The following is a 22,427-nucleotide window of genomic DNA, read 5'->3' as shown; positions in this document are numbered from 1 at the left end:
GAACCAAGTTTACCCGACGACCGAGAATCCCGGGCCCTGAACTTTTTTTGCGCCTCTATCGATACCGCGCCAGCACTCTCGCTCGCACATCCTTCCCGACCTCCTGCGCGCCTTAGCAACACCACCACCACAGCGCCAGGCACCATGAAGACCACGTGGAAGGACATCGCCCCGGTGCCTACGTCCCAGGAATTCCTGGACATTGTCCTCAGCCGCACCCAGAGGCGTCTGTAAGTCGGCCTGGCTTCCATGTAGAAAATGTACTTTTTGGCTAACAATGTCTTAAGTCCCACCCAAATCCGCGCTGGGTTCAAAATCTCTCGTATTAGAGGTGGGCTTCTCTCTGAGCTCTGCAGTAACGGACTTGGACTAATAGCTTTTGCGCACAGCTTTCTACACGCGCAAAGTCAAGTACACGGCCGAGACCTTCACCGAAAAGATCCAGGCCATTCTCGAGGGTTTCCCCAAGCTTCAGGACATCCACCCCTTCCACAAGGATCTCCTCAACACGCTCTACGATGCCGACCACTTCCGTATCGCCTTGGGTCAGCTCTCGACCGCGAAACACCTGATTGAGACTGTGGCGAGGGACTACGTGCGTCTGCTGAAGTATGGCCAGTCGCTCTTCCAGTGCAAGCAGCTCAAGCGCGCTGCGCTGGGTCGCATGGCCACCATTTGCAAGCGCCTGAAGGATCCGCTTCAGTACCTCGAGCAGGTGCGCCAGCATTTGGGCCGTCTGCCTTCGATCGACCCCAACACCAGGACTCTGGTCATCTGCGGTTACCCCAACGTTGGAAAGTCGAGCTTCTTGAGGAACATCTCTCGTGCGGATGTGGATGTTCAGCCCTACGCTTTCACCACCAAGAGCTTGTTTGTCGGTCACTGTAAGTTGGGAAATTCTGTCAGAGTGGACGAAGCTAATTTGGTGAACCAGTCGACCACAAGATGTTGCGATTCCAAGCCATTGATACCCCCGGTATCCTCGACCACCCTCTCGAGGAGATGAACACGATCGAAATGCAGAGTATTACCGCCATTGCTCACCTTCGCTCTGCCATTCTGTACTTTATGGATCTCAGTGAGCAGTGCGGCTACAGCGTTTCCGCACAGATCCAGCTTTTCCACAGCATCAAGCCCTTGTTCAACAACAAGTTGGTTTTCGTCGTCATCAACAAGACCGATCTTATGAAGCCTGAGGACCTGGACGCGGAGACACAAGAGAGCCTCCAGGGCATGCTCAAGTCCGGGGAGGTGGAGTTGTTGCAGCTTTCCTGCAACACCACCGAAAACGTCATGGCCGTCCGTGGTGCAGTCTGTGACAGACTTTTGGCACAGCGTAATGCTGAGAAGCTGAAGGCTGGCACAAACGCTTCCGGCGAGATCACTGGCCGTCTTGGAGAGGTTTTGAAGAGGATTCACGTTGCCGTGCCTATGGACGGCATTACGCGTGAGGCTTTCATCCCGGAAGCTGTTAAGAACAAGATGAAGTATGACCCGAACGACCCCAACCGCAAGAAGCTGCAGCGCGAAATCGAGGAGGAGAATGGCGGCGCCGGTGTATACAATATCAACCTCAAGGAGAACTACCTGCTGGAGAACGATGACTGGAAGAACGACAAGATTCCCGAGGTTTTCAACGGAAGGAACGTTTACGACTTCATCGACCCCGATATCGAGGCCAAACTCGCTGCGCTCGAGGCTGAGGAGGAGCAGATGGAGGCCGACGGTCGCTACCAAAGCGACTCTGATGTTGAGGATGCTGAGGAGGCCGACGTCCGCTACAAGGCCGGTATTATCCGTGAGAAGCAGGCGATGCTCAAGAACGAGTCCCAGATGAAGAAGAGCCTGAAGAACCGCGCTCAGATTCCTCGCACTGCGAAGGCCAAGAAGCTGTCACAAATGGAATCCCACCTGGAGAGCCTGGGTCACGATACCAGCTCTCTTGCTCACCGTGCACGCTCACAATCTCGTGGCAGGAGTCTCGCCCGTGGCCGTTCTGAGGGCGCAGACGGCGATGCTATGGACATCGACAAGCCGCAGCCCAGCGCCATCGAGCGCGCGAAGAGCCGCGCGCGCAGCCAGAGCACCAACCGTCGTGATGACGGTGTCACGAATGAGGCTGCACGCTCGAAGGCGGAGCGGATGGCTAAGCTGTCGCAGAAGAAGATGAACCGCATGGCCAGACAGGGTGAAGCCGACAGGCACACAACCGCGTCTCTCAACAAGCATTTGCTTGCTGGCAAGAGAGGAATGGGCAGCACGAGGAGTCGTTAAGAGGAAACAGCGAATGGGAAAAAAGTTCATGGGTTCTGCGGCGTTGGGAGGGTGGGAATGGTGGCCCCTTATTTCCCCCAGTTCTTCTTCTACATCTCACGTACGTTTCACTGGGTGCATGGCGCAAACGCTTTTTATGAAGGTTCTTTATGTGATTCCCTATTCACTGCTCTTTGCATCGCCAACACGGCCGATAGATAGAACATCTTGTCAAAAGAGTGGAATGGAAAACATGATTAATATCCCCCCACCGCAACCCCAATTTCCTCGTGGCTCCTCTTCGAAACGTGCAACTGTGTTGCTTAATTAGAGTCATTTCCAAATGTCGTTCAGGCGCGCACATGAGATTGCTCTACTCCGAACGTAGATTAGATGGATACCGTACCGAAAGACCGACCAACTGCATCACGTTGGACGAGACGACTGCACATGGAAAAGGAACGCATTCCATGGTCCGGGTCTGCTGCTGCCGTTCCTGTAGCCCAACATCCCTGACGGCACCAGTATGATCTTGAATTCCCTAGACAATGATGGAAGAATAGTGAGGGATAGTTAATACAAGAGACATGCAAAAATAAGAAGTGATTGTGTATTGTCAAGTTTTGGGTGAACAAGAAACATCGCTTCACTCCGTTGGGTGCAAATGAAAGAACGCAAAACAGGAACGGGGCCGCTGGAGGCCCGATATGTAATGGGGGTAAGACCCAGATACAGTAAGATACGAATACTGAAAAACGAAGGGAAGTTAACGCTTCGTCATTAAACAGCAGTCAATTGATGGTGATAAACTTAGTGCTCCTCTTTCCTCCTGATATGCCACTTGTAACAATAACTTCCCAGAAAACAAACAGCGAAGGGAAAGGAAAAGAAGAACACCTAAGACTACTAAAAGGGCAATTCCCACATGTGGAGGCCAGAGAAAGTGGAAGAAAATGAAAAACGCCGTCAAAATGAAGACTGGAATGTCTGAAAGAGGCGGTCCCTGCAACGAAAAAGACCTGCTAAATAAGATACGTGTGTAAAAGAGGTTCGCCTCACCACTCCAGTGATTTCCGCCAGTCTATCCAACGCGTAAAAATCAAAAAGCTTTGATAAAAGAGGTCTTCCCTTCAGCCGTGATATGGAGTAAAAGCGCTTCTTTTTTCCTTCCTTTGGTCGTCCATTCCTGCGTTCATTCGCCGTAGAGCCGTTCTATCGATCGTCTTTAATCGCCCTTTGCCCCCTTGCTCGGCGTGCCACTGCGTGCTTCCCGCCTCCTGACACTGTCGGCAGGCCCGCGCCTTCCACTTCCGGTGCCGGAGCGTCCGCGGTTCGTCTCCTCCTCCTCGTCCTCGCCGACCTCGAAGGCGTCCGTCAGCTCAATCAAATCGTTGATATCGCCGCCCATTCCTGCAGGACCTATTCCAGCACCGGCCGCTCGCTGCCTGTCTGCGGCGGTCGCACCAGATTTGATAGGCGTTAGCGGCGCCGGCGGAACGAGCGTCGACGCTTGCGTTGCCACCTTGCGCATCCAACCCTCGATGGCGCCACCAACCTGAGCGAGATCGAAACCGCTGGAGCTACCGCCGACGCCGCCAACTCCGACAGGTGTCGCGGTGCCTGACGGGCCCATAGAATCCCCAGCTGCTTTAGCCTCCGACATCGCTGCTGGGTTCCAGGTGCCAAAGTAATCCTTGCCCGGTGGCGGCGCGAGGTTTGGCAGGTGCTGACCGAATAATTTATTCAAACCATCTTGTGCAGGACCTGGTTTGCGGACATTCCTGTTAAAGGTGCCGACACCTCCAGGTCCGTCAAGTTTGAAACTCTGAGTGATACTTGGGGCGCGCGGGCGGTGGCGGTTAGGAACGTTACTGCTGCTGCTTTGGCGGGGCGATTTGGCGGTGCCATGCGAAGTCATTGATGATGCTGAAGTTATTGTATCGGAGCGGTTCAGCTCGAGCGATGCAGACGGCGTCCGGACGGCGGAGTCGTTGTCCGAGAAGGTCAAACTTTTCCGGCGAGCGGGCGGGAAAAAGCCAAGATCTCTGCGTGGCAGGCGGGCAATCTCGATGGGGTCCTTGCTGTGTGGTAACATGACCCAGCCCTCGTGTTTCCATGGCGGCTCGTTATCGGCGTTCGTAGATGTTTCTGATGCGGTCACGGATTTAGAGAGATTCGAGGTCGAGACAGATGCGGGACCATGCCAGCCGTTGGTAGGGAGGCTGGTGCTGTGAATGGGAGGGTATTCGGCGCCCGGGGTGGGCAGTAGCAAGTCATCTTCTACGTTAGGCTGTTTTGGCTTCTGCTCTTCGGGTGGTGGCACAGGGCGGCCTTTCACACCGCAGGCATCCACAGGGATAACCAAATGGCGGCGCGTCTGCACGCTGTCTTGGGCCCACATTCTATTCGCCTTGCGGAGAGGAGGGGCCTGGCAGTTGTACTTGATGGTGATGCCGGCAAGCGTGTCCTCAGGCCGCACGCGGTGGATGTAGACCAGCGCGTCACGGTCGTCATGCTCCGTCGGCGGGGCTGACGACGAAATGCGCTCGTCCGAGTTCCTCCGCTTGAACTTCCCCGTGGCATCCATGTTCAAGTGTCCGTTTGCCATGAGCAGGTCTTTCCGCTTCATGGCCCTGACCATAGCTTCCCGCTCCTCCTTCGTCCCCGTCCCGATCTGTGTGTCTCGTGCCGCAGGGCCCCATTGGGCGGGGGGCGCACTGGTCGTCGTCTTGCGGCCATGGGTGGCTTCGAAGGGCCTGCGCTTCCTGGGCACGTCTCCGCTGGTGTCGCTGCCAAGCACGTTGGAAGCGAGCCCCTGCAACGTGGAGATTGAGCTACCCCAGAGGCCGGAGAGCTGGGCTAGCGGATCCTGCGCATTGCTGCTCGGGCTGCGGCCGAAGGTGCTCTTGCTGATGGTCGACTCCCTCGACCTGCTTGCGGCCTGCGAGGAGCTGGAGCGCGAGGGGCCGGCACCGGGAATGGGAGAGGCGGTCCTCGAGGTCAAGGGCGAGGCCGAGGGCGAGGCAGCGCGGCTGCCGTCTAGGCTGGCGGCGGCATTGGAGTCGCGGTCGAGGTCGTCGTCGCCGGCCGAGACCAGGCGCTTGTTGCGCGGGCGGAGCGAGGCCTCGGGGGTGAGATGGCTGCGGGAGGAATGCTGGGAGGCATTGGTGGGGTTCATGGCAGGAAAGACAGGACAGGCGGCGGAGGAGGAGTGGCTGCAGGAAAGGTGAGCTGCATGGGAAAGCTATGCGAGTGGTGCGGCACTGGCCATAGGCGGAGGGGTGGTGTCGGCGAACGCTTGCGGCTGGCGAAAGTAAGTGTCAGGGCGCCAGACGATGGCAGCCGGATGTTACTCCTTGGCTGACGAGGCCCGCGAGCTGCGGCGGCCGGGCCGGACTGATTGGTGGACGCGCATCAGTGCAGAGCGATTACGCTGCCTGCCCCCCGGCGCGCAGCCCCTCCGAGCAGGACCGACGGATGAGGCCAGCTTTCGTCGCAGCTGCTGCTAATTGCCAGGCAAATCTACGTGCGACGCCCGCCCGCCGCCCTCCGGCCTCCCTGCGCCCACGCGTCTGTGTTTCTCTCGCGGCCAATGACGCAATGACCTCGCACCAAGCGGCGCCGACTCCGTCAAAATCCATCGTGTATTTCCTGAACTAGGCACAACGCGTGCATAAAGACGCGCTCCGTCGTATTCTCTGATTGGATCGTCCGCCTCTCCACACCCTCTCCGTACCAAGACGTCGTCTCCACTCTTTGCGTCCCACACTCCTCCCTGTTCCTACTGGTACTGCCACGCGAACAGCCCGCCCTCCAGGCTGTTTACCGCAATGTTGATGCCGATGCAAGCGGCATCGAGCACAACGCCCTCCAGCCGGTTGAAAATCTGGTACACGCCGGGCTCGGACGCCGGACAAGCGTACCAACCACCGCCCGCCGCGTAGATGAATCCCCCCTCCTGGAACGCCTGAATCTCTCCGACGATGGAGTTCTCAGGGATGATTCCACTGTGCGCGCGCGTGTAGGCAAGGGCGCCAAGCGCGTTGATGTAGAACCGCTGACCGCCTGGAACGATGACATGCTGGAGACGGCGCGAATCAGCAAAAAAACCATTGGGCTTTGCCCGCTCATGCTCACCATGTTCTCGGTGCCCTCGAGCACCGTAATGTTCACCGCTGCACTGCATGTCTCTGGGAACTGCTGATAGGGGCACCACGTGCAGCTTGAACTTGAACGGCCGGCGAAGAAAGCCCCGCCACAAGCATCGATCGCCAGCTCGTCCATATCGCCGTACCAAGTCAAAACGCGGATCAGGTACGGCCCTTCCTGAGGCGCCCGAGGACATATGGTGCCATTATCGCACGTGTGGTTCAAAGAAGAATAGCATTGGCCGCCACAAAGGTCCTGCGGGAAGCCGTCGACAACGGGGCAGAGAATGTCGTCCCGGCAGATAGCCTGGTTCATATGTTAGCTGGTATGCTTGAAAGGTTATTAACCACCCGGGGTTGACTACCTGAGATGGATCGTATGGGATGTCGCCGCATGTGTTCTGTTTCTGCGCCAACGCAATCCCAGTGACAAGGAGAAAAAGAGGAAGGAGACGACGGAACATTGTGAATGATTTGGGAAAGATGAGTGCCTCTGAGAGTCCTTTCAAAGTTGATGAGAGCAGTCAGTTTAAGTATTCTCGATAGAACCCACCTGTGCACCAGGTGGCACACAGGCGATATCATCAGTACGCCAGTGATTCTTGCTTTTTGCGAAAAGATTGACCTGCTGCTGTGGTCTGATGGTATGCGCTACCATCAGTGGAGACAATGTCCCGGATGGGTATGGACATGTCGGGTACGTGCGTGATATCGCTTTGCAACATTATATCCTTGATCCTTTTCGAAGGAGGCTACAGGCTCTGTGTGACTGTGTTAAGATCACTTACAAGCACAGCAGTTTCAAGTGACTCCCAATGACATGCGCATTCCATTTGCCCCTCGCTCATATTCTTCTTGATTTTAAGATGAGTACACTTCCGTCAGATTCACCGCCATCAATTAGCTCCAAGTGATGACGATATTCCCTGCAGATGGAGGGAGGCATGTTGGTTGCCGTAAAGGTGACATATATTCGATCAACTAGATGCTGTGCGCAAGGTGCGCTTGTGATATATCAGGCCTTGCTCACTTCGTATGACTACAGGCTACTCGCCGAGTCGGGGGACTGCTATCCCATTCTGACATCGATTGAAATGTGATTTGTTACAAGAAATTTAGAATGCTTCCCCGGTCGTGCGGAAGGTTCCGGGGGATTGGTGCACAGGTTGCTTCCGTGTCCGTATTCGTGACGCCCCAATATTAATCGTGCGCCACTGATTAGATCAAAGAACAGCGATCTTGCCTTGAGCCTTCTCAGAAGTTTTAGACCATAGGAAATCTAAAATATGTAAGTATACGAGTAGGAAATAGCAAACATTCTCTTCGTTCTTTGAAATATAAAACATAAAAAAATATCTTGGTGGGAATGCCATGTTGCGGCTACGTTATTTTGGAAGGCTCTGTTGTAACAGTTGTACTTGCTCATTCAGTATCCGCCCCTGAGGCTTGGTATTTCGTGTTGGGGGCATTGTACCCTGTACATAAGGTTTTGTTTGGGGGACATGAACAAGCTGGAAGCACGCTAGCGACGGTGTTGTGCCTTTCTGGAATCAGAAACTATGTTACAATCTGGACACTGCAGCTAGGTCCCGGCATTGTTACAGGAGAAGGTGCGCTGCGAGCATCAGCGAACGCACGAAGGCAGCCGTTGGAGGCAAGGCCTCTTAGCAGATCTGAATACTCGCAAGGCTGTGTTAATTTGCAGTGTGGGTCGGCCTTTCGAAGTAGAAGGCCGCAAACGCAGCCCTTTGTCCCAGATTCCGGCAGCCTCATGGCATTAAAACGACGGTGAATGGCAGGTCGATATGCAGAAAGCCGAGATGCTTCGCTGGCAACCGAAGAGAGTGGCTGAAATTCCTCAGAAGAACAGCGGGGAGTCTGGCCCCGGCAGGCGCTAGCTCGGAAACGGAAGATTGACGATCCAAATTTAGCAAGCGCGCCGCCTCCCAATGAGATCACTGGTGGGCTGTCTCACACTCCCTCTGCCGCGACTCCGCCACTACCTGAATCCTTCAGTCGTCGACTGTTGCCTGGTGCGCGTCGTCCTTTTATATTGCGCTCCTTCCTTTCTACCACAAACTCACCACCCTTCCACATCCACGTACCACCATACTGCGCATCTGAAACCGCGATCATGGGGTTCTCCGACCGTCTCCTAGACCCGCTTTTGAAGCGCGGCGTGGGCGTCGCCGCCGACCTCCTCGACAAACACTTCGTCAAGGCTGTCGAGAAGCGCGAGGCGTCCGGCGACAGCGACGATAACATCGAGGGCCGAGTTCTCGCCATCGTCACCCTCACTGCCTTCGTATTCTTCGTCTTCTATGGCTTGGTAAGGCTGCCTACATGCTCCGCCAAGTACCGCTCTGCTTACTTGATCAGGTTCAATACACTCTTCGCCATGTCGTCACCACCCTCGCCCTGATCGAGACTCCCGCCACGGCTGTCCAGATCTCTGCTGCTCACCCTGATGAGGAATCCAACGTGAAGCTCGATGATAAGGGGGCTGAGGCCCAGGCCTTCCTCGGAGGCTCTCTGCCTAAGCTCACCGTCGTCAACACCAAGCCCATCACCTCGAAGATCCGCACCACCATCAAGCACATTACGTCGCAGACCGGATGGACTGCGCGCTGGCGTGGCATGGGCTATGGTTTCATCTACTCCGTGGCCTTCTCCTTGTTGGCGAATTCCCTTGCCGCCATCACCCCTGACCTTCCCGGCGTGAGCATCGTCACTGTTCTTCTCGCAACCGTCATCATGGCTCCGATTCATATGGTCTGGACGCACGCTACCATTGGTCTTGGCGTAAATTCATGGAGAGCCCGTTGGACCCCTGCCAAGGGCTTGGATTGCTACAAGAACCTCGCCATCCCCGCCCTCGTCTATGAGGGTGTTCAGATCTTGGTCGCTTACATGGCCGTCTGCATGGTTATGCTCGTCCCTCCGACTGTGCTGAATGGCGCTGAGGCAACTCCCTCCCAAAAGGCTTGGGCTGTTGTCCGCCTCGTCGGTGGTGTGCTGCTTCTTGCTGCTGCGGGCATCTTCGTCATTCTTCCTGCTCACACTCAGCTCGTTCGTGTCGAGGCGTCGATGCTCTCTGACGATGAGGAGACGATTGTTCCATTCGACCGTACCTTTGGCGGCAAGGTCGTCCCTAAGGTGCTCGGCGGATCTGGCGCCATCGGTTTCATGGACGCGTGGCGTTCGTTCAACCGCGAGGCCCGCGTGCGTGTCATCAAGCTCTACCTGAAGATCTTCGTCATTAGCGTGGCCCTTTTCCTTCTTTTCGTGCACGTCATTGGCTTGGAGATCCACCTCCTTAGCAAGCACTCCGTCGGTGAGGTCGTTAAATCTGTTAGGGAGCGCGCCCTCTAAACTTTCACATCACATGGCCCTGAACAAAGGTAGCTAGCAGGTTTCCGAAGTCATTGAAGCACACTGCTTGCTAGTAACTCCCAAACTCTTCACTAGACACCCTTTTCCCTTTCTCTTCAGCGTGGCAGCAAGCGCTGTCAAACACGATTCACGTACAAGATACCAAATTGAAACTTTGTTGTATGACTGGGCCGAAATCAGTGAGCGTTGACTATCGCGTGAACAATCCTTCTATCGGGACGATAAGGGTCCGCAAGCCGAAATGTGGCGTGTGGCTAGACAATCACATGCGGAATTACGCTCCGAAAATGAGGGGTGGCCGAGAAAATCAGACGCAGCAGAAGCGGCACGCGGCGGGATGGATAGACCAGGCAGTGGAGGGTGCGCTCGCGTGCCGAATCAGCTGCGGCGAGCAGTTGAAACAAAGGAAGTAACAGGGTTGGCAAGCTGCGTGTTCTGAGAGGACGGCTGTCATGGAAGGCCAGCGTCCCGATGACGAAATGGAACTAGCACCCGCGGCCCCAAAACTCCATTGTCGCGCGACCAATAAACCTGTTAGACGGAACGACGCGCCTGCCACAACAGCTTGCCTGCCTGCCACACAAAAAGCGCAGCCTCCCCGAGCAAAACCAATCCCGAAGCCACCACCTGCTCCCTCCCAATCCCTCCTCCTCCCTAAAGCATGACCACCGAAGCTCCGCCCCAAATCCCTACGCCGGATCTTAGTATTACCAACGGTGGAAACTACGTCGATCTTGATCCCACGCAAGACATTCCCACGCAGAGCGCTCCCGAGCCGACTTCTGCGCCCGCCGCCGAGTCCACTCCGCAGACGAACGGCACGTACAAGACCGCGATTGTCAACTGTAAGGTACGTGCTCCGGTCAGCGAGAGCTATGCACCCTTGTCATCGGCGCTTCCGGAGCGGCAGCTAACGCTCGGTGCATAACCACAGTTCCCTTATCTGCTCTTGCGCGCACACCACCTCGCTCCTCAACTCCTCGCCTGACTCTCCTTTCACAGCTGCGCAATCCGCCATGGACACGGTTCAGAACTCTTCGCTTGCCCAGCAAGCCATCAACGGTAGGGTATGTGCTCTCCGCTCAGCCCGTCATTTTGCGCAAAGATTGTGCGCTAATCGTGCGACAGGATTCCGCCTCGTGCCCGCCTCCAAAACTGCGCCAAATGGCTTTGCTGACCGCTCCTAGGCCCCGTTGGCGAGAGCGTCAAGTCTGAGACTGCAAAGACGCAGTCTGAGTTCCGCGACCTCGCTGACGCCCGTCGCGTGCCGAACCAGCCTGCCGCTACCGGCCAGCCCTTGACCCGTAGGCAGCACCCACAGTTGCGAACAGGTTACCTCACGATGATGTACTGACCAATTTCCAGACTACCACTCCATGTTCTACAGGCTTCTTAGCGTGAGTTTTCCCGCATTGACTTTTTACCCTTTGACGTCACGATAACTAACCAGCACCAGTGGAGGAACCCCCGCGCAACCAGCATCTCGTTTGCCTGCTCTGTCCTCTTCATTTTCGCCGCGCGCTATGTAAACATCGTCCGCTACATCTTCAAGCTCCTCTGGGTTACTCTCGGCTGTGCGTATACAATTGGTTAGAGACCTGATCGGTGGATTCTGACAGCTGGTAGGCACTGCGTTCGCTGAGGTCGCTGGACAGGCCGCTCTGGGCCATGGACTTGCTACACAGATGCGCCCACGCAAGTATTACATGATCCGCAAGGACTCCTTGGAGCGCCTTACGGACGATCTGGAGCAGCTCATCAACTTCTTCGTCATTGAGTTCCAGCGCGTGGTGTTCGTTGAGAACCTCTACGTCAGCGGGGCGGTAAGCATAGAATCGAGTCCGGTGGCTGTTTTCGGAGGGATGCTGACATGTTAAACAGTGCTTTGTTGCCTCGTTCATCTCCTACTGGCTCATCAAGTGGCTCCCTCTCTGGGGTCTCAGCCTGATTGCCACGATCCTCCTCTACATGGGCCCTCTCGTGTACATTCAGAACAAGGAGTACATCGACGAGCAGCTCCGCCTTACCAACAAGATGCTGAACGAGCAGACCCACCAGTTCAAGGAACTCGCTGCTCAGCACAGCACCCGTGCGCAGAAGCAGCTGAAGGTCTACGCGGATGAGTACAGCCACAAGGCGCAGGAGATGATTGGACAAGCCAAGAACAAGGCTTTCCCTACCAGGAGCCGGCCGACGACTCCGGCTGCTCCTGCAGCTGCTCCCGCTGCGGCCGCTCCTGAGATGACGCAGGAGAAGGCTCCGCTTCAGGAGGCTGACTTCCCTGAGGCTCCCAAGGAAGCCCTCGCGGCCGATGTTCCTGAGGTTCCCCATGTTCAGGAGCCCGCTGAGGATTTGATTGATACCAAGGTTCCCGAGCCGGCTATCTAAATCAAGACGCTTCTCCATCCATTGATAATTCTATGGAGAAGGCGGATGGCAGTTGCTGGGACACCGGTAGATGTTCATCCTTACCTGAAATTGTACGGACGAGATGACGGATGACGTGACGGATGCTTCCTTGTCTTCGTAATGAGAACACGGCATCTCGTCATGAAACTCTCCTTTTCCTTTTGCTTTCATTCCCTGCAGTATGATCTATCCGGAACACACTGTATAATTGCATTCGAAAAAGCGAGCCCATTTTCATTTTCATACATCATGCAGCGGTTTCACCCTTTCCCTGTTCGGCTTCATTTCACCATTGGCGGGGCATTGCTGGTGCTGGTATTAGCAGGAATGAGCGAGTGAGTAGTTGATGGTTTGGTAATGTTAGGTTGAAATGGAGTTTTGCAATGCTGCCAACTATTGCGTGCGCCTGACAAGTACATTTAAAACATGCAATGACATAGTGTACTGACCCTTCCTTACGCCTGAAAAATCCTCATATGTGGGGCAATTGAAAGTACATATGTTAGGGGGTTGCCACAAGTTTTTCTTTTGATGTTCATTCCTGCTCGTACTGCATCCACCTAGTCGTCTCGCGATCACACCAATCCCAGAAGCGCTCGGCGATACCCCAGCCTCCCTCATAGTGAAGCCGTATCGCCTGCTGCAAGCCCTGACGCGGTTCGAAAATGCGTCCCCATGGAACAACCAGGCAGCCAGCATTATGCTGGCCGATTGCCGGACTCCAGCCAGCGAAAAGCTCTGTGCAAGCGCCGAGCTTTGCGGGGTAGAGGATGATTTGCTTTTTATTCGTGTCAGCAATGCATTTGCAGTTACACAGCTTCAGTACTCACCATCATGAATGCAAGGATGGGATTGGAATGCCTGAACAGCTCGGTCCTCAGGTTGCCCGGGTTGTAGGCGACACTGACAATGCCAGTGTCGCGGCCATAGCGACGGGCGAACTCGGAGGCGAGGAAGAGGTTGCCAACCTTGGACTGGGCGTAGTTGGTGGCGCCGCTGGCGTGGGTGACGGGTGCCTTCTTCTTGTCGTTCCACTCGATGCCGAACTCGGGGGCGGTGTCGATGGCAACGGAGGCGGCCCAAGTGACACGGACGGCGTTGGGGCCGGAGATCTGGGCCGTCTTCTCGAGCAGCGGGAGCAGCAGCTTGGTCAGGAGGAAGGGGCCCAGGCAGTTGGTGCCCATCTGCAGCTCGTAGCCCTCCTCGGTCGTGCTGCCGTCGTCGACGGGCGTCATGACGCCGGCGTTGTTGACCAAGACGTCCAGGCGCCGCTCGCGCTTGAGGAAGTCCTCAGCCGTCTTCTTGATCGAAGAGAGGTCGCCCAGGTCAAGCTTGAGGAACTCCAGCCGGCCGTCGGAGCGCGGGACCTCGTCCTCGATGTCGGCGATGGCCATGGCGGCCTTCTTCACGCTGCGGCCCGCGATGTAGACGGTTGCGTTCTTGGCATACAGGGCTTTGGTGAGCTCGAAGCCGACGCCGCCATATCCGCCGGTCACGATGATGACCTTGGGTCGTGGGTTAGCCAATAGTTATTGAGTGATGGATATTCATTCGTTCTCACTCTTCCAGACTGGTCATCGAGGTTCTCAGCCGACAATGGAGGCGCCGGGATGAAAAACGACTGAAGGAAGATGTTCTTCAGTCTTTCCACCCAGCCCGACATGTTGATTAGGGAGTAGCTGATAAAGGACAAATAGAAAGGAACCAAACAGACTAGGACTTAGGGGAAAAGTGAAGGGTAACTGGCAGATTATTAGAGCGTAACCGGGGGTGTGGAGCGGGCGAACCACGAGAAGTGGAATTGAGCCGCGTGGATGCAGTGAATCGGGAGTGTGGAGAATCCAGTCCCTGGCCCAGAGTTCTCTGTCCTTCCACAGCTGCGCTTTTAAGTCCGATGACGCCAGACCGCTTCCGGGATCCTTGCGCAGATCACCCTTAGCTCGCGTTCTCGCCAGCTCGACACCCCGCCGAAGTTTGCTTTTCGAGAAGAGGAAAGCGAACAGCAGGATGATAAAGTGGTGCCCTTTAGAAAATCAAGCACTTGCTACTCTATATATATAAGCTTTTGCATCTCATCAATAAATTGGCATTCTCCGTCGCTGGCATCAGATAACTGTTGCCCGGGCCAGGCTTTGCAGCCCGGATCTACTTTTGGCCGGCGCGGCGGCGGGCGGTCGAAGAAATAATGTGAGGGCTCGCGACCAATCCAGAGCACGCACCACAACCTCTCAACTTACCTTTTACACCTCGCGCAATCAGATCACTATGGGCAGGCGCGGAGGCAGAGGCGTATGTCCATTGATCTACGCACGCAATCCTCTATACTTACACATATTTAGGGTGGACGCGGTCGCGGCCGTGGCAGCCGCGGCGGTTATGGCGGCGGATCTCGTGGCGATTGGAAGGAGGTTGAGAAGCACAACGTCAACTTCGAGAAGTACTACAATGAGCTTGGCATTGTGCCCGAGGAGGAGCGTGAGCAGTTCTGGACAGCCTTGAAGAAGGAATTGCCCAACAGCTTCCGCTTCACTGGCTCCAAAGGGTACGTCGCGCCGCCTTGCTCGCTTTGGAAATTTTCGCTCACCTCGACAGCCATGCCCTCGCCGTCCAGCAGCGCCTGATTGACCAGTACATCCCGGAAATCACCAAGGTTACCTTCGACGGCCAGAAGGTCGAGCCCCCGACCCAGCTCGAGTGGTTCCCCGAGAAGCTCGCCTGGCAGATGACCACCCCGAAAAACGTTATCCGCAAGTTCCCTCCCTTCGCCTCCTTCCAAAAGTTCCTCGTTTCCGAGACCACCGTTGGCAACATTAGCAGGCAGGAGGTCGTCAGCATGATCCCTCCGCTGCTTATCGATATCAAGCCTTGGCATACTGTGTTGGACCTGTGCGCTGCTCCTGGTAGCAAGTCGGCGCAGCTGTGCGAGGCCATCCATGCAGGCGAGGAGGCTCGTATCCGCAACGTTCTGCGCAAGCTCGCACCGGAGCTGGGCCGCGAAATCAGCCCTGACGGCGCCGAGGTTGAGGCAGAGAAGGATCAGGTCGGAGAGCAGGAGGATGATTCCGACGATGGCAGGGCGACTGGTCTTTTGGTCTGCAACGATGTCGACAACAGGCGCGCCCACATGCTGGTCCACCAGGTCAAGCGTTTGAACTCGCCGAACTTGATCGTCACCAACCACGATGCCACGCTTTTCCCCTCGATCAGAATCCCTTCGGAGCAGGGCCAGCCTAACAAATACCTGAAGTTCGATCGTATCTTGGCTGATGTCCCATGCTCTGGAGACGGAACAGCACGCAAGAACCCAGGTGTTTGGAAGGATTGGACTGCGGGCAACGGCCTTGGACTCTACATTACGCAGCAGCGCATTCTTGTCCGTGCGCTGCAAATGCTGAAGGTCGGAGGTCGTGTTGTTTACTCGACCTGCAGTTTGAACCCCATCGAGAACGAGGCCGTGGTCGCGAGCGCTATCGATCGCTGTGGTGGTATGTCCAAGGTCCGCATCATTGATTGTAGCCAGGAGCTTCCTGGTCTGAAGAGAGTTCCCGGCTTGAGCACCTGGAAGGTCATGGATAAGCAGGGTCGCATGTACAGCTCCTTTCACGAGGTTGCTGCCAAGCAGTCGGAACAGGGCGAAGAGAATCTGAAGAAAATCGTCGAGGGCATGTTTCCGCCTAAGCCCACAGAGAACGAGGAGGAAAGGATACCGCTTGAGCGTTGTATCCGCGTCTACCCTCACCTTCAGGACACTGGCGGTTTCTTCATCACGGTCATTGAGAAGAAGGAGGAGATCAGAGCTCGCCCCGAGTACCAGGCAAGCGCCTCCGGCGCAAGGACTGTTCCTACGGCGCCGATCACGAACCTGGTCAATGAGATTGAGCAGAAGACGGAGAACGGAGAGAAGCTGGAGGGGCTCAAGTCTTTGGATGAGGTCACGAACACCGACAGCAAGGCTGAGAGCGCTCCGGCTGAAGGCAACGACCCTGCCGCAGTGCGAAGCAACTTGCCTCCGCCGTCTCCTGTTAAGCGAAGCTTGGAAGATTCTGAGGCCGAGGGCCCCGCTGCCAAGCGCACCAAGGTCGATGTTCCGCCAGAGCATGAGGAGGTGCCACCTGCTGTTTCGACACGCGAGAACAAGGCTGAAGGCTCAGCAACTGATCTGTCGAAGCCAGAGAAGAAGAGGCGGGATCAGCCGCACGAGGAGCCTTTCAAGTACCTCGACCCCAAGCACGAGGTCTTGGAGGACATCTTCGGTTTCTACAAGATTGCCCCCAGGTTCCCTCGCGATCGCTTCATGGTCAGGAATGCGTCTGGAGAACCTGCCAAGGCGGTCTACTACACATCCACCCTCGCACGAGACATCCTTCAGATCAACGAGGGCAAGGGTATGAAGTTCGTTCACTGTGGTGTGAAGATGTTCATGAAGCAGGACGCCCAGGGTCAGGATATCTGCAGGTGGCGTATCCAGTCCGAGGGTCTTCCGATTGTTGAGCCCTGGGTTGGCGAGGAGAGGATTGTCCGCCTGTACAAGCGCGAGACGCTTCACAAGCTCCTAATCGAGATGTTCCCCAAGGTTGCGGGTGACGGATGGCAGGAACTTGGTGAGATTGGCGAGAGGGTGAGAGATATTTCTATGGGTTGCTGCGTCCTTAGAGTGGAGAGCAGCGACGCCGAGGACGGATTCAAGTAAGCACTATACCTCTGACGCTCTCAAAGCTTTCGCGACTAACCACAACACAGGGATCGCCTGGTTCTTCCGCTGTGGAGGAGCATCTCTTCCTTGAACCTGATGTTGCCGAAGGAAGATCGCAAGTAAGTCTACATTGCGCTATGCACAAATATTGCAAGTAACTAGAAGCTAACTAATCCAGGGCTATGCTCCTTCGTCTTTACAACGATAACTCGGAGCTCATCGACCACTCCAAGAAGTCGTTCAACAAGCCCAGCGAGTCTGAAGCGAATGGGGAGTCTGGCGAAGCCATTGATGCTGATGTGGCGTCGGGTGCTGCCGCAGAGGAAGAAGTCATTTCGGCCGAGGACAGGGCTGATGCAGCCAAGCAAGAGGAGAAGGATGATACCCGGGAAACGGCAGAGGGGGATGTTGTCGCACGGGAGGACGACGTTGTCAACACCACGGTCTGATCTGCAACATAATTTGGACCTCGCTACTGATACGGTTGGATATTTCAAGCGTAAAGGCGGCCTTTCGAGAAGAGGGCTATGGGTTGAGGGCATAAGCGACGGACTCTCCCGGGTTCTCCCCCTTGCAGCACTGGTTTTCTCATGGGTCTGATTCGTTTAGCCGCACGTTTCCGATGCAGCAAAAAGTTTATTTCTACCGGGCTTGGATAGCATACAGAGAGTACAAATCGACTACATAACTGCTCCTCAAGACGATGGAGTGAATTGGTACGTGTACACCACTCCAGCTTCACCGCTCCAGCTGCCAGCGCATGTAGCATGGCAATCGTCACCGAATCAAGAGTGAAGTACCCCAGGAACCGGAAGTGCGCCGGAAGCGGCAGGGAATAAGCTTGCGGCAGAAGTGTGGGGAAGCTCTGGGCTATGCGGGGAAAGCTGCACTGAGGGCGGAGAAGCTCACTGAAGCCTGCACCCTCTTTGGTCCAGCACTGCAGAAAGCCCACTCAGCTCTTCCATAACTCCGCAGCTTATGCTAGGAATGGCCTGGATCCCCGGTTCCCTGCTTCATCTGCTGCTCCACTATGCGGTTCCATGATAAATTCTGGTTCTGCTTCCTTCTACCCGCATATCATCATTGTTGCACGACAGCTTCTCGGAAAGTCTCCTTCAACCCCTCTCCGTAAGCTAACCTGCCGCGTCACTACACCATTATTCACGTCCCCGGAAACTTCGCAGCCTAAAGGCTCAGAAGAGTCACTTTAGCGTTTGCAACACACCACCACAACAGGCCGAAAAAGTGAAAGGAAGTAAAAACAACCTAAACCTCATCACTGCTTGGTGGGACAAGAAAAAAAAAGCAAAAGCAATATCCCTCCTTGGCAAGACCTAAACGCTCTTTCCCTCCCCAGACGCCCCGACAATAATCACAACAACAACAACAACAACAACAACAACACCATCACTCCAAAGAGCATGGCGTCCTCCGGCCCCCGCAACGCTCTCTCCAAAACCACAGCCGCCGCCACGACGGCCGCGCGCACGACGGCCCACGCAGCGACGGGCACCGCGCACGCCGCGGCGCGCGCACTCGCCCTCGCGCCCACCGTCGCCCTCAACGCCGCCCTCTCGCCGTCGCTGACCGGCCTACTGCTGCTCGTCCTGACGACGCGCGGCGGGCCGTCTTTCGTCCGCGACGCCCGCGCGCGCCTCGAGCGCCTGCTCAGCGGGAGCGGCGGCAGTGGCGGCTTGCGGACGGCGGTGGAAGCTAGGCGCCGCTTGGACAGGGCGACGGACGTGCTGAAGGTGCTGTTCGCGGTCGGCCTCGCGCGGGTGCTGAATGCGGTGTTGAATCGGTGGGCGATGCAGCAGTGGCGGTGGAAAAGGCCCGCGGTAGGGCTGGGTGGTGGCGCGGGGAGGGTGGCTGCGCGGGAGAAGAATAGTCCCGGGTTGTTGTGGGACTTTGATGGGAAGAGGGGGGTTGGGGAGGTGGTGGTCGTGACGGGTGGCTGTGGGGGGATCGGGAAGGAGATCGTGATGGGGTTGGTGGAGGGGGAGAAGGGGGGTGGGCGCGGAGTGGAGGGCGTGAAGGTCGTGGTGCTGGATGTGGTTGACTTGCCGCCGGAGCTTGAGGGCCGTGAGTTTTCTCGTTTCTTTTTTCCTGAACTTTCTTTTTATTTTGATGGGTTTGTGCTGATATAAAGACTTGTAGGCGCTAATGTCGTCTTTTACGGCTGCGACTTGACATCGTCGTCGTCCATCCATGAGACAGCCGCCATGGTCCGCGCTGATTGCGGTAACCCGACTGTGCTCATCAACAATGCGGGTGTTGCTCAGCAGCACGCAATCCTCGAGGGAAGCGATGAGTACGACGAGCAGCTCTTCCGCGTGAATGTGCTCAGTCACTTCACTCTCATCCGGGAGTTCCTTCCGGGCATGCTTGCCCAGAAGAAGGGCCACATTTTCACTGTCGCCAGCTTGTCGAGCTTCTTCACCCCTTCCGGCATCGTCAACTACGCTGCCAGCAAGGCCGCGGTCTTGTCTTTGCACGAAGGTGAGTATTGACTCCTACTCTTACGTCCCAGCATATAAAAGAGCGTGAATACTGAATCTCGCCTCAAGGTCTCAACGTCGAGCTTCGTCACCGCTACGGCCCTGCCGGCAAGCACATCATCACATCGATTATCCATCCGACGTGGACCCAGACGCCCCTCATGGACTCATGGATCGCCAGTCTGAAGAAGAGCCGCACCTTGATCCGCGAGCCCGCCGAGGTTGCGAAAAAGATCGTGCGCCAGGTGCTCCGCGCCGAACCGGCGCAGGTGTTTGTGCCGGAGAGCGGTGCCCTATTTTCCAGCTTCAGGGGCTGGCCGACTTGGATTCAGGAGTTACTTAGGGATGGTGCTGATAAGAAGACGCGGCCGCTTGGCGATTACGACAATTCGAAGGGGAAAGGCCGGGCCAGTGACGTCGGGTATGGCGTTGGTGAGGATAGAGAAGCGTTTGGAAATTCGAGGAGCTATGATATCGTGGAGGAGTAAAGTTGGACTCCAGGCAGCTGGTTTCTTTTTTCCTTTTGCTCTGGGATCCTTGGTAGTCTGGGCTCCGGTCTGTCTTTTCGGTGTTTTAGGAATTCTAGCCCTTGGACTTTTCCTTTGTCGCTACTGAATGCTGGATCTATCTCTTCTGAGCCCCTTCAGCTTTTGATTATTCGCGGTCCTTAACCTCCAATGATTTCGTCCGTTTAACTGTCTTTTTCTAAGTAAATTAGCAAAGTAGTTAATACCCTCCCAAGAATCTTCAGTGATGCACTAGTACTCGGGAATATAGGGCAAAAGATCTTGAAGAAAATACTTGTACCAGACCCTGATTTTGTGAAGACATACTTATTTATCTCCAACATCGAAAGTCACAACTAGGCTGGAGGATAACGAGTTCAGGAACAAAACGGATCTACAAAATTCGAACGCCCATACACAACTCCCGCTACCTAGAAACGCCGGGGCATATAATTTTAAGCCGAAAACGATCTACACAAGCAATAAACACTTCGCGATCCCCCTCTCATAGTATCATAAACACCGCGCCGCCAATCGTCAAAACCACCAACCCCACCGTCAAAATCGCCGCGCCTGCCCTATCACTCCCCGTCACCTCGTCTACCCTGGGCTTCGCAACGCCGCTCCCCGTGCCGGCGCTGGGGTCGCCGGTGCTGTTGCCGCCGGTATTCGCGCTCAACGGCGGCCGGAGCGACGTCGCGCCGCCGCCGCCGGAGCCGTTGTCCAAGAACAGCATGTTGGCCTGGACGACGCTCAGGGCGCTCATCTGCTCGCCGATGCCCTGGAAGCCGTCCCAGTCGTCCTGGTACCAGCGCCTGCCGCACATGATGCCGCCGTCGCCGCCGGCGCACTGCTTGGCGGCGCCCTGGGCGCTGGCGCGGATGCGCGGGGCGATGGCTGCGGCGGTAAAAGGGGCGATCTGCGCCGCGACGGCCATCCAGCGCGACAGGTACGCCTTGAAGGACGGCTGGTCGTTGTCGCACGTCTGGCCCTGCTCGCACGTGATTTCGGACATGATGGTGCCGCCGGCGTACTGTTTGGGGAAGAAGACGTCGTAGGTGCCGTTGAGGAGGGCCGACAGGCGCGTCTCCCAGACGGCGGAGCCGTTGGTGTGGTTGTACATGTAGGCGGCGCCCGAGACGAGGGTGCCGTAGTTGTACGTCCATTGCAGCCGGTCCGCCTCGCTGCAGTTCGCCGTCGTCGACGAGCCGTCGTTGACCGTGTACTTGGTCGCCGACGACTTCACGTCCAGCAGCGGCGACTGGGCCAGCCAGTCCCACATCCGGTCCGCCCAGTCGGCGTACGTCTCGTTGCCCGTGTAGCGTGCCAGCCGGGCCGACAGCTGGAAGAAGCCACCGTTGGAGATGGCGTTCTTGTAGTCGTATCCGTTGTTGAAAGTAAAAATCTGCCAGCGCAACCCGCCGCCGCAGGACGTCGTATCCCAGCGCGCGGCTTGTGTGTTGAAAACAGCCTGGGCTAGTGCCAACCATTGCGGTTGGTCTGCTGGTGGGTTGGGGAAGCCGAGTTCGGCGGCGGAGAGGGCGGCAAACGCCCAGAATACTTGGTCATCATTACCCTACAGATGAGAATAAGTAAAACAGCCTTCGCTGCGGATCCAAGAGCACACCTCATCTCTTGTCTGGTTTGCCGGCATGAAGTCCTTATTTTCTCCAACCTGAAAAAGTAACGCCTGTGACGTAACGTCGTTGTAGGTAGTGTCGCCAGTGTAGTACCAGTACTCGACTAATGTCATGAACATGGATCCTGCCTCCCACCAGTAGTATGGTTGAGGCAAGTAGCCAGGAATTTGGCCCGTCTGGTTCCCTGTGTAGGATTTCATCATTCCGTACGCGATGGTGCTGGCAGCAGACTTGATGCTATCTTCAACTGGTTAGAAGGATACTATAGCTGTAAAACCAACACCAGACTCACTTGAATCATCGATGTTGAGCGTTATGGCAGCTGAGTGCTGCACAAAGCGGCTCAACGAGGCGAGCGACAGCAGTGTCGCAACCGTAGGCGCGAACATCCACATTTTCCGGGGGAGCGAAAGCGAGAGTACTTGGTTGGAGAATTAGCAAGAGCGGATGGCTGAGAAGTAGCCTGAACAGCCATAGCAGGGGCGGCAGGAAGGGCGGGAGAAAGTCGTTGGCAAAAAAAAGTGAGCGGGAGCAGCTGTCATCTGGCACGGCGACGGGGGTGGCTGTGAGGCTGGGTACGGTGTGGATGACTGGCTGCTTCCTCGGGCGCCAACTGCAGCTGCTTCGGCCGGGGAGAGCCGGGGGGCGCTGCGGCATGGTACGAGCGAAATGCGCGCAGCAGCTAGGCCTAGCCGGTCTTTGCCGGCGAATCATCCGCTCGACGGGATCCTTAAGGTTCCCGGCAGCTGACGCGGCCAATCCCTGGAATCAGGCCTTTGATGGATGAGACTGAGATGCGGAGTGTCGCAGAATGGCCGGTGCCCACGGCGAGGAATGGTATGCGTCGATCAAGCTTTTCAAGCTTTGTGGGGAAAGGCTTGTGTGCG

General features: G+C 56.2%; 9 protein-coding genes across 9 annotated transcripts; 5 read left to right on the top strand and 4 right to left on the bottom strand.

Annotated features, from left to right (window-relative positions):
• Nucleotides 1-144: 144 nt before the first annotated feature.
• On the top strand, nt 145-2,274 carry LTHEOB_3299 (Nucleolar GTP-binding protein; the record flags this gene model as incomplete). Its single annotated transcript, XM_035512206.1, has 4 exons — nt 145-230; nt 288-331; nt 390-884; nt 935-2,274. The coding sequence occupies 4 exons, from the start codon at nt 145-147 to the stop codon at nt 2,272-2,274; spliced, it is 1,965 nt and encodes a 654-aa protein (XP_035363192.1).
• A 1,204-nt stretch (nt 2,275-3,478) lies between these two features.
• LTHEOB_3298 (Carbohydrate-binding module family 50 protein) lies at nt 3,479-5,431 on the bottom strand (the record flags this gene model as incomplete). The annotated part of the gene is made up of 1 exon (XM_035512205.1): nt 3,479-5,431. The coding sequence occupies one exon, from the start codon at nt 5,429-5,431 to the stop codon at nt 3,479-3,481; it is 1,953 nt and encodes a 650-aa protein (XP_035363191.1).
• A 603-nt stretch (nt 5,432-6,034) lies between these two features.
• On the bottom strand, nt 6,035-6,865 carry LTHEOB_3297 (uncharacterized protein; the record flags this gene model as incomplete). Its single annotated transcript, XM_035512204.1, has 3 exons — nt 6,035-6,334; nt 6,391-6,708; nt 6,767-6,865. The coding sequence occupies 3 exons, from the start codon at nt 6,863-6,865 to the stop codon at nt 6,035-6,037; spliced, it is 717 nt and encodes a 238-aa protein (XP_035363190.1).
• A 1,670-nt stretch (nt 6,866-8,535) lies between these two features.
• On the top strand, nt 8,536-9,773 carry LTHEOB_3296 (Ubiquitin carrier protein; the record flags this gene model as incomplete). Its single annotated transcript, XM_035512203.1, has 2 exons — nt 8,536-8,730; nt 8,781-9,773. The coding sequence occupies 2 exons, from the start codon at nt 8,536-8,538 to the stop codon at nt 9,771-9,773; spliced, it is 1,188 nt and encodes a 395-aa protein (XP_035363189.1).
• A 682-nt stretch (nt 9,774-10,455) lies between these two features.
• LTHEOB_3295 (Cell lysis protein) lies at nt 10,456-12,182 on the top strand (the record flags this gene model as incomplete). The annotated part of the gene is made up of 7 exons (XM_035512202.1): nt 10,456-10,639; nt 10,797-10,856; nt 10,982-11,098; nt 11,160-11,191; nt 11,251-11,368; nt 11,421-11,617; nt 11,676-12,182. 7 exons carry the CDS (start codon nt 10,456-10,458, stop codon nt 12,180-12,182), a joined length of 1,215 nt encoding a protein of 404 aa, XP_035363188.1.
• A 556-nt stretch (nt 12,183-12,738) lies between these two features.
• On the bottom strand, nt 12,739-13,866 carry LTHEOB_3294 (Short-chain dehydrogenase; the record flags this gene model as incomplete). Its single annotated transcript, XM_035512201.1, has 3 exons — nt 12,739-12,981; nt 13,034-13,708; nt 13,765-13,866. The coding sequence occupies 3 exons, from the start codon at nt 13,864-13,866 to the stop codon at nt 12,739-12,741; spliced, it is 1,020 nt and encodes a 339-aa protein (XP_035363187.1).
• A 602-nt stretch (nt 13,867-14,468) lies between these two features.
• LTHEOB_3293 (Methyltransferase) lies at nt 14,469-17,345 on the top strand (the record flags this gene model as incomplete). Its single annotated transcript, XM_035512200.1, has 5 exons — nt 14,469-14,492; nt 14,543-14,745; nt 14,796-16,889; nt 16,944-17,015; nt 17,075-17,345. 5 exons carry the CDS (start codon nt 14,469-14,471, stop codon nt 17,343-17,345), a joined length of 2,664 nt encoding a protein of 887 aa, XP_035363186.1.
• A 972-nt stretch (nt 17,346-18,317) lies between these two features.
• LTHEOB_3292 (Short-chain dehydrogenase/reductase SDR) lies at nt 18,318-19,882 on the top strand (the record flags this gene model as incomplete). Its single annotated transcript, XM_035512199.1, has 3 exons — nt 18,318-18,978; nt 19,054-19,395; nt 19,464-19,882. 3 exons carry the CDS (start codon nt 18,318-18,320, stop codon nt 19,880-19,882), a joined length of 1,422 nt encoding a protein of 473 aa, XP_035363185.1.
• A 523-nt stretch (nt 19,883-20,405) lies between these two features.
• LTHEOB_3291 (Glycoside hydrolase protein) lies at nt 20,406-21,935 on the bottom strand (the record flags this gene model as incomplete). Its single annotated transcript, XM_035512198.1, has 3 exons — nt 20,406-21,476; nt 21,528-21,781; nt 21,833-21,935. The coding sequence occupies 3 exons, from the start codon at nt 21,933-21,935 to the stop codon at nt 20,406-20,408; spliced, it is 1,428 nt and encodes a 475-aa protein (XP_035363184.1).
• Nucleotides 21,936-22,427: the final 492 nt, after the last annotated feature.

This window comes from Lasiodiplodia theobromae (assembly GCF_012971845.1).
Source record: "Lasiodiplodia theobromae strain AM2As chromosome Unknown scaffold_8, whole genome shotgun sequence".
In the NCBI taxonomy this organism is placed as follows: domain Eukaryota; kingdom Fungi; phylum Ascomycota; class Dothideomycetes; order Botryosphaeriales; family Botryosphaeriaceae; genus Lasiodiplodia; species Lasiodiplodia theobromae.
Note: the sequence above shows the minus strand (reverse complement) of the source record. Positions and strands in the feature narration are given on the sequence as shown.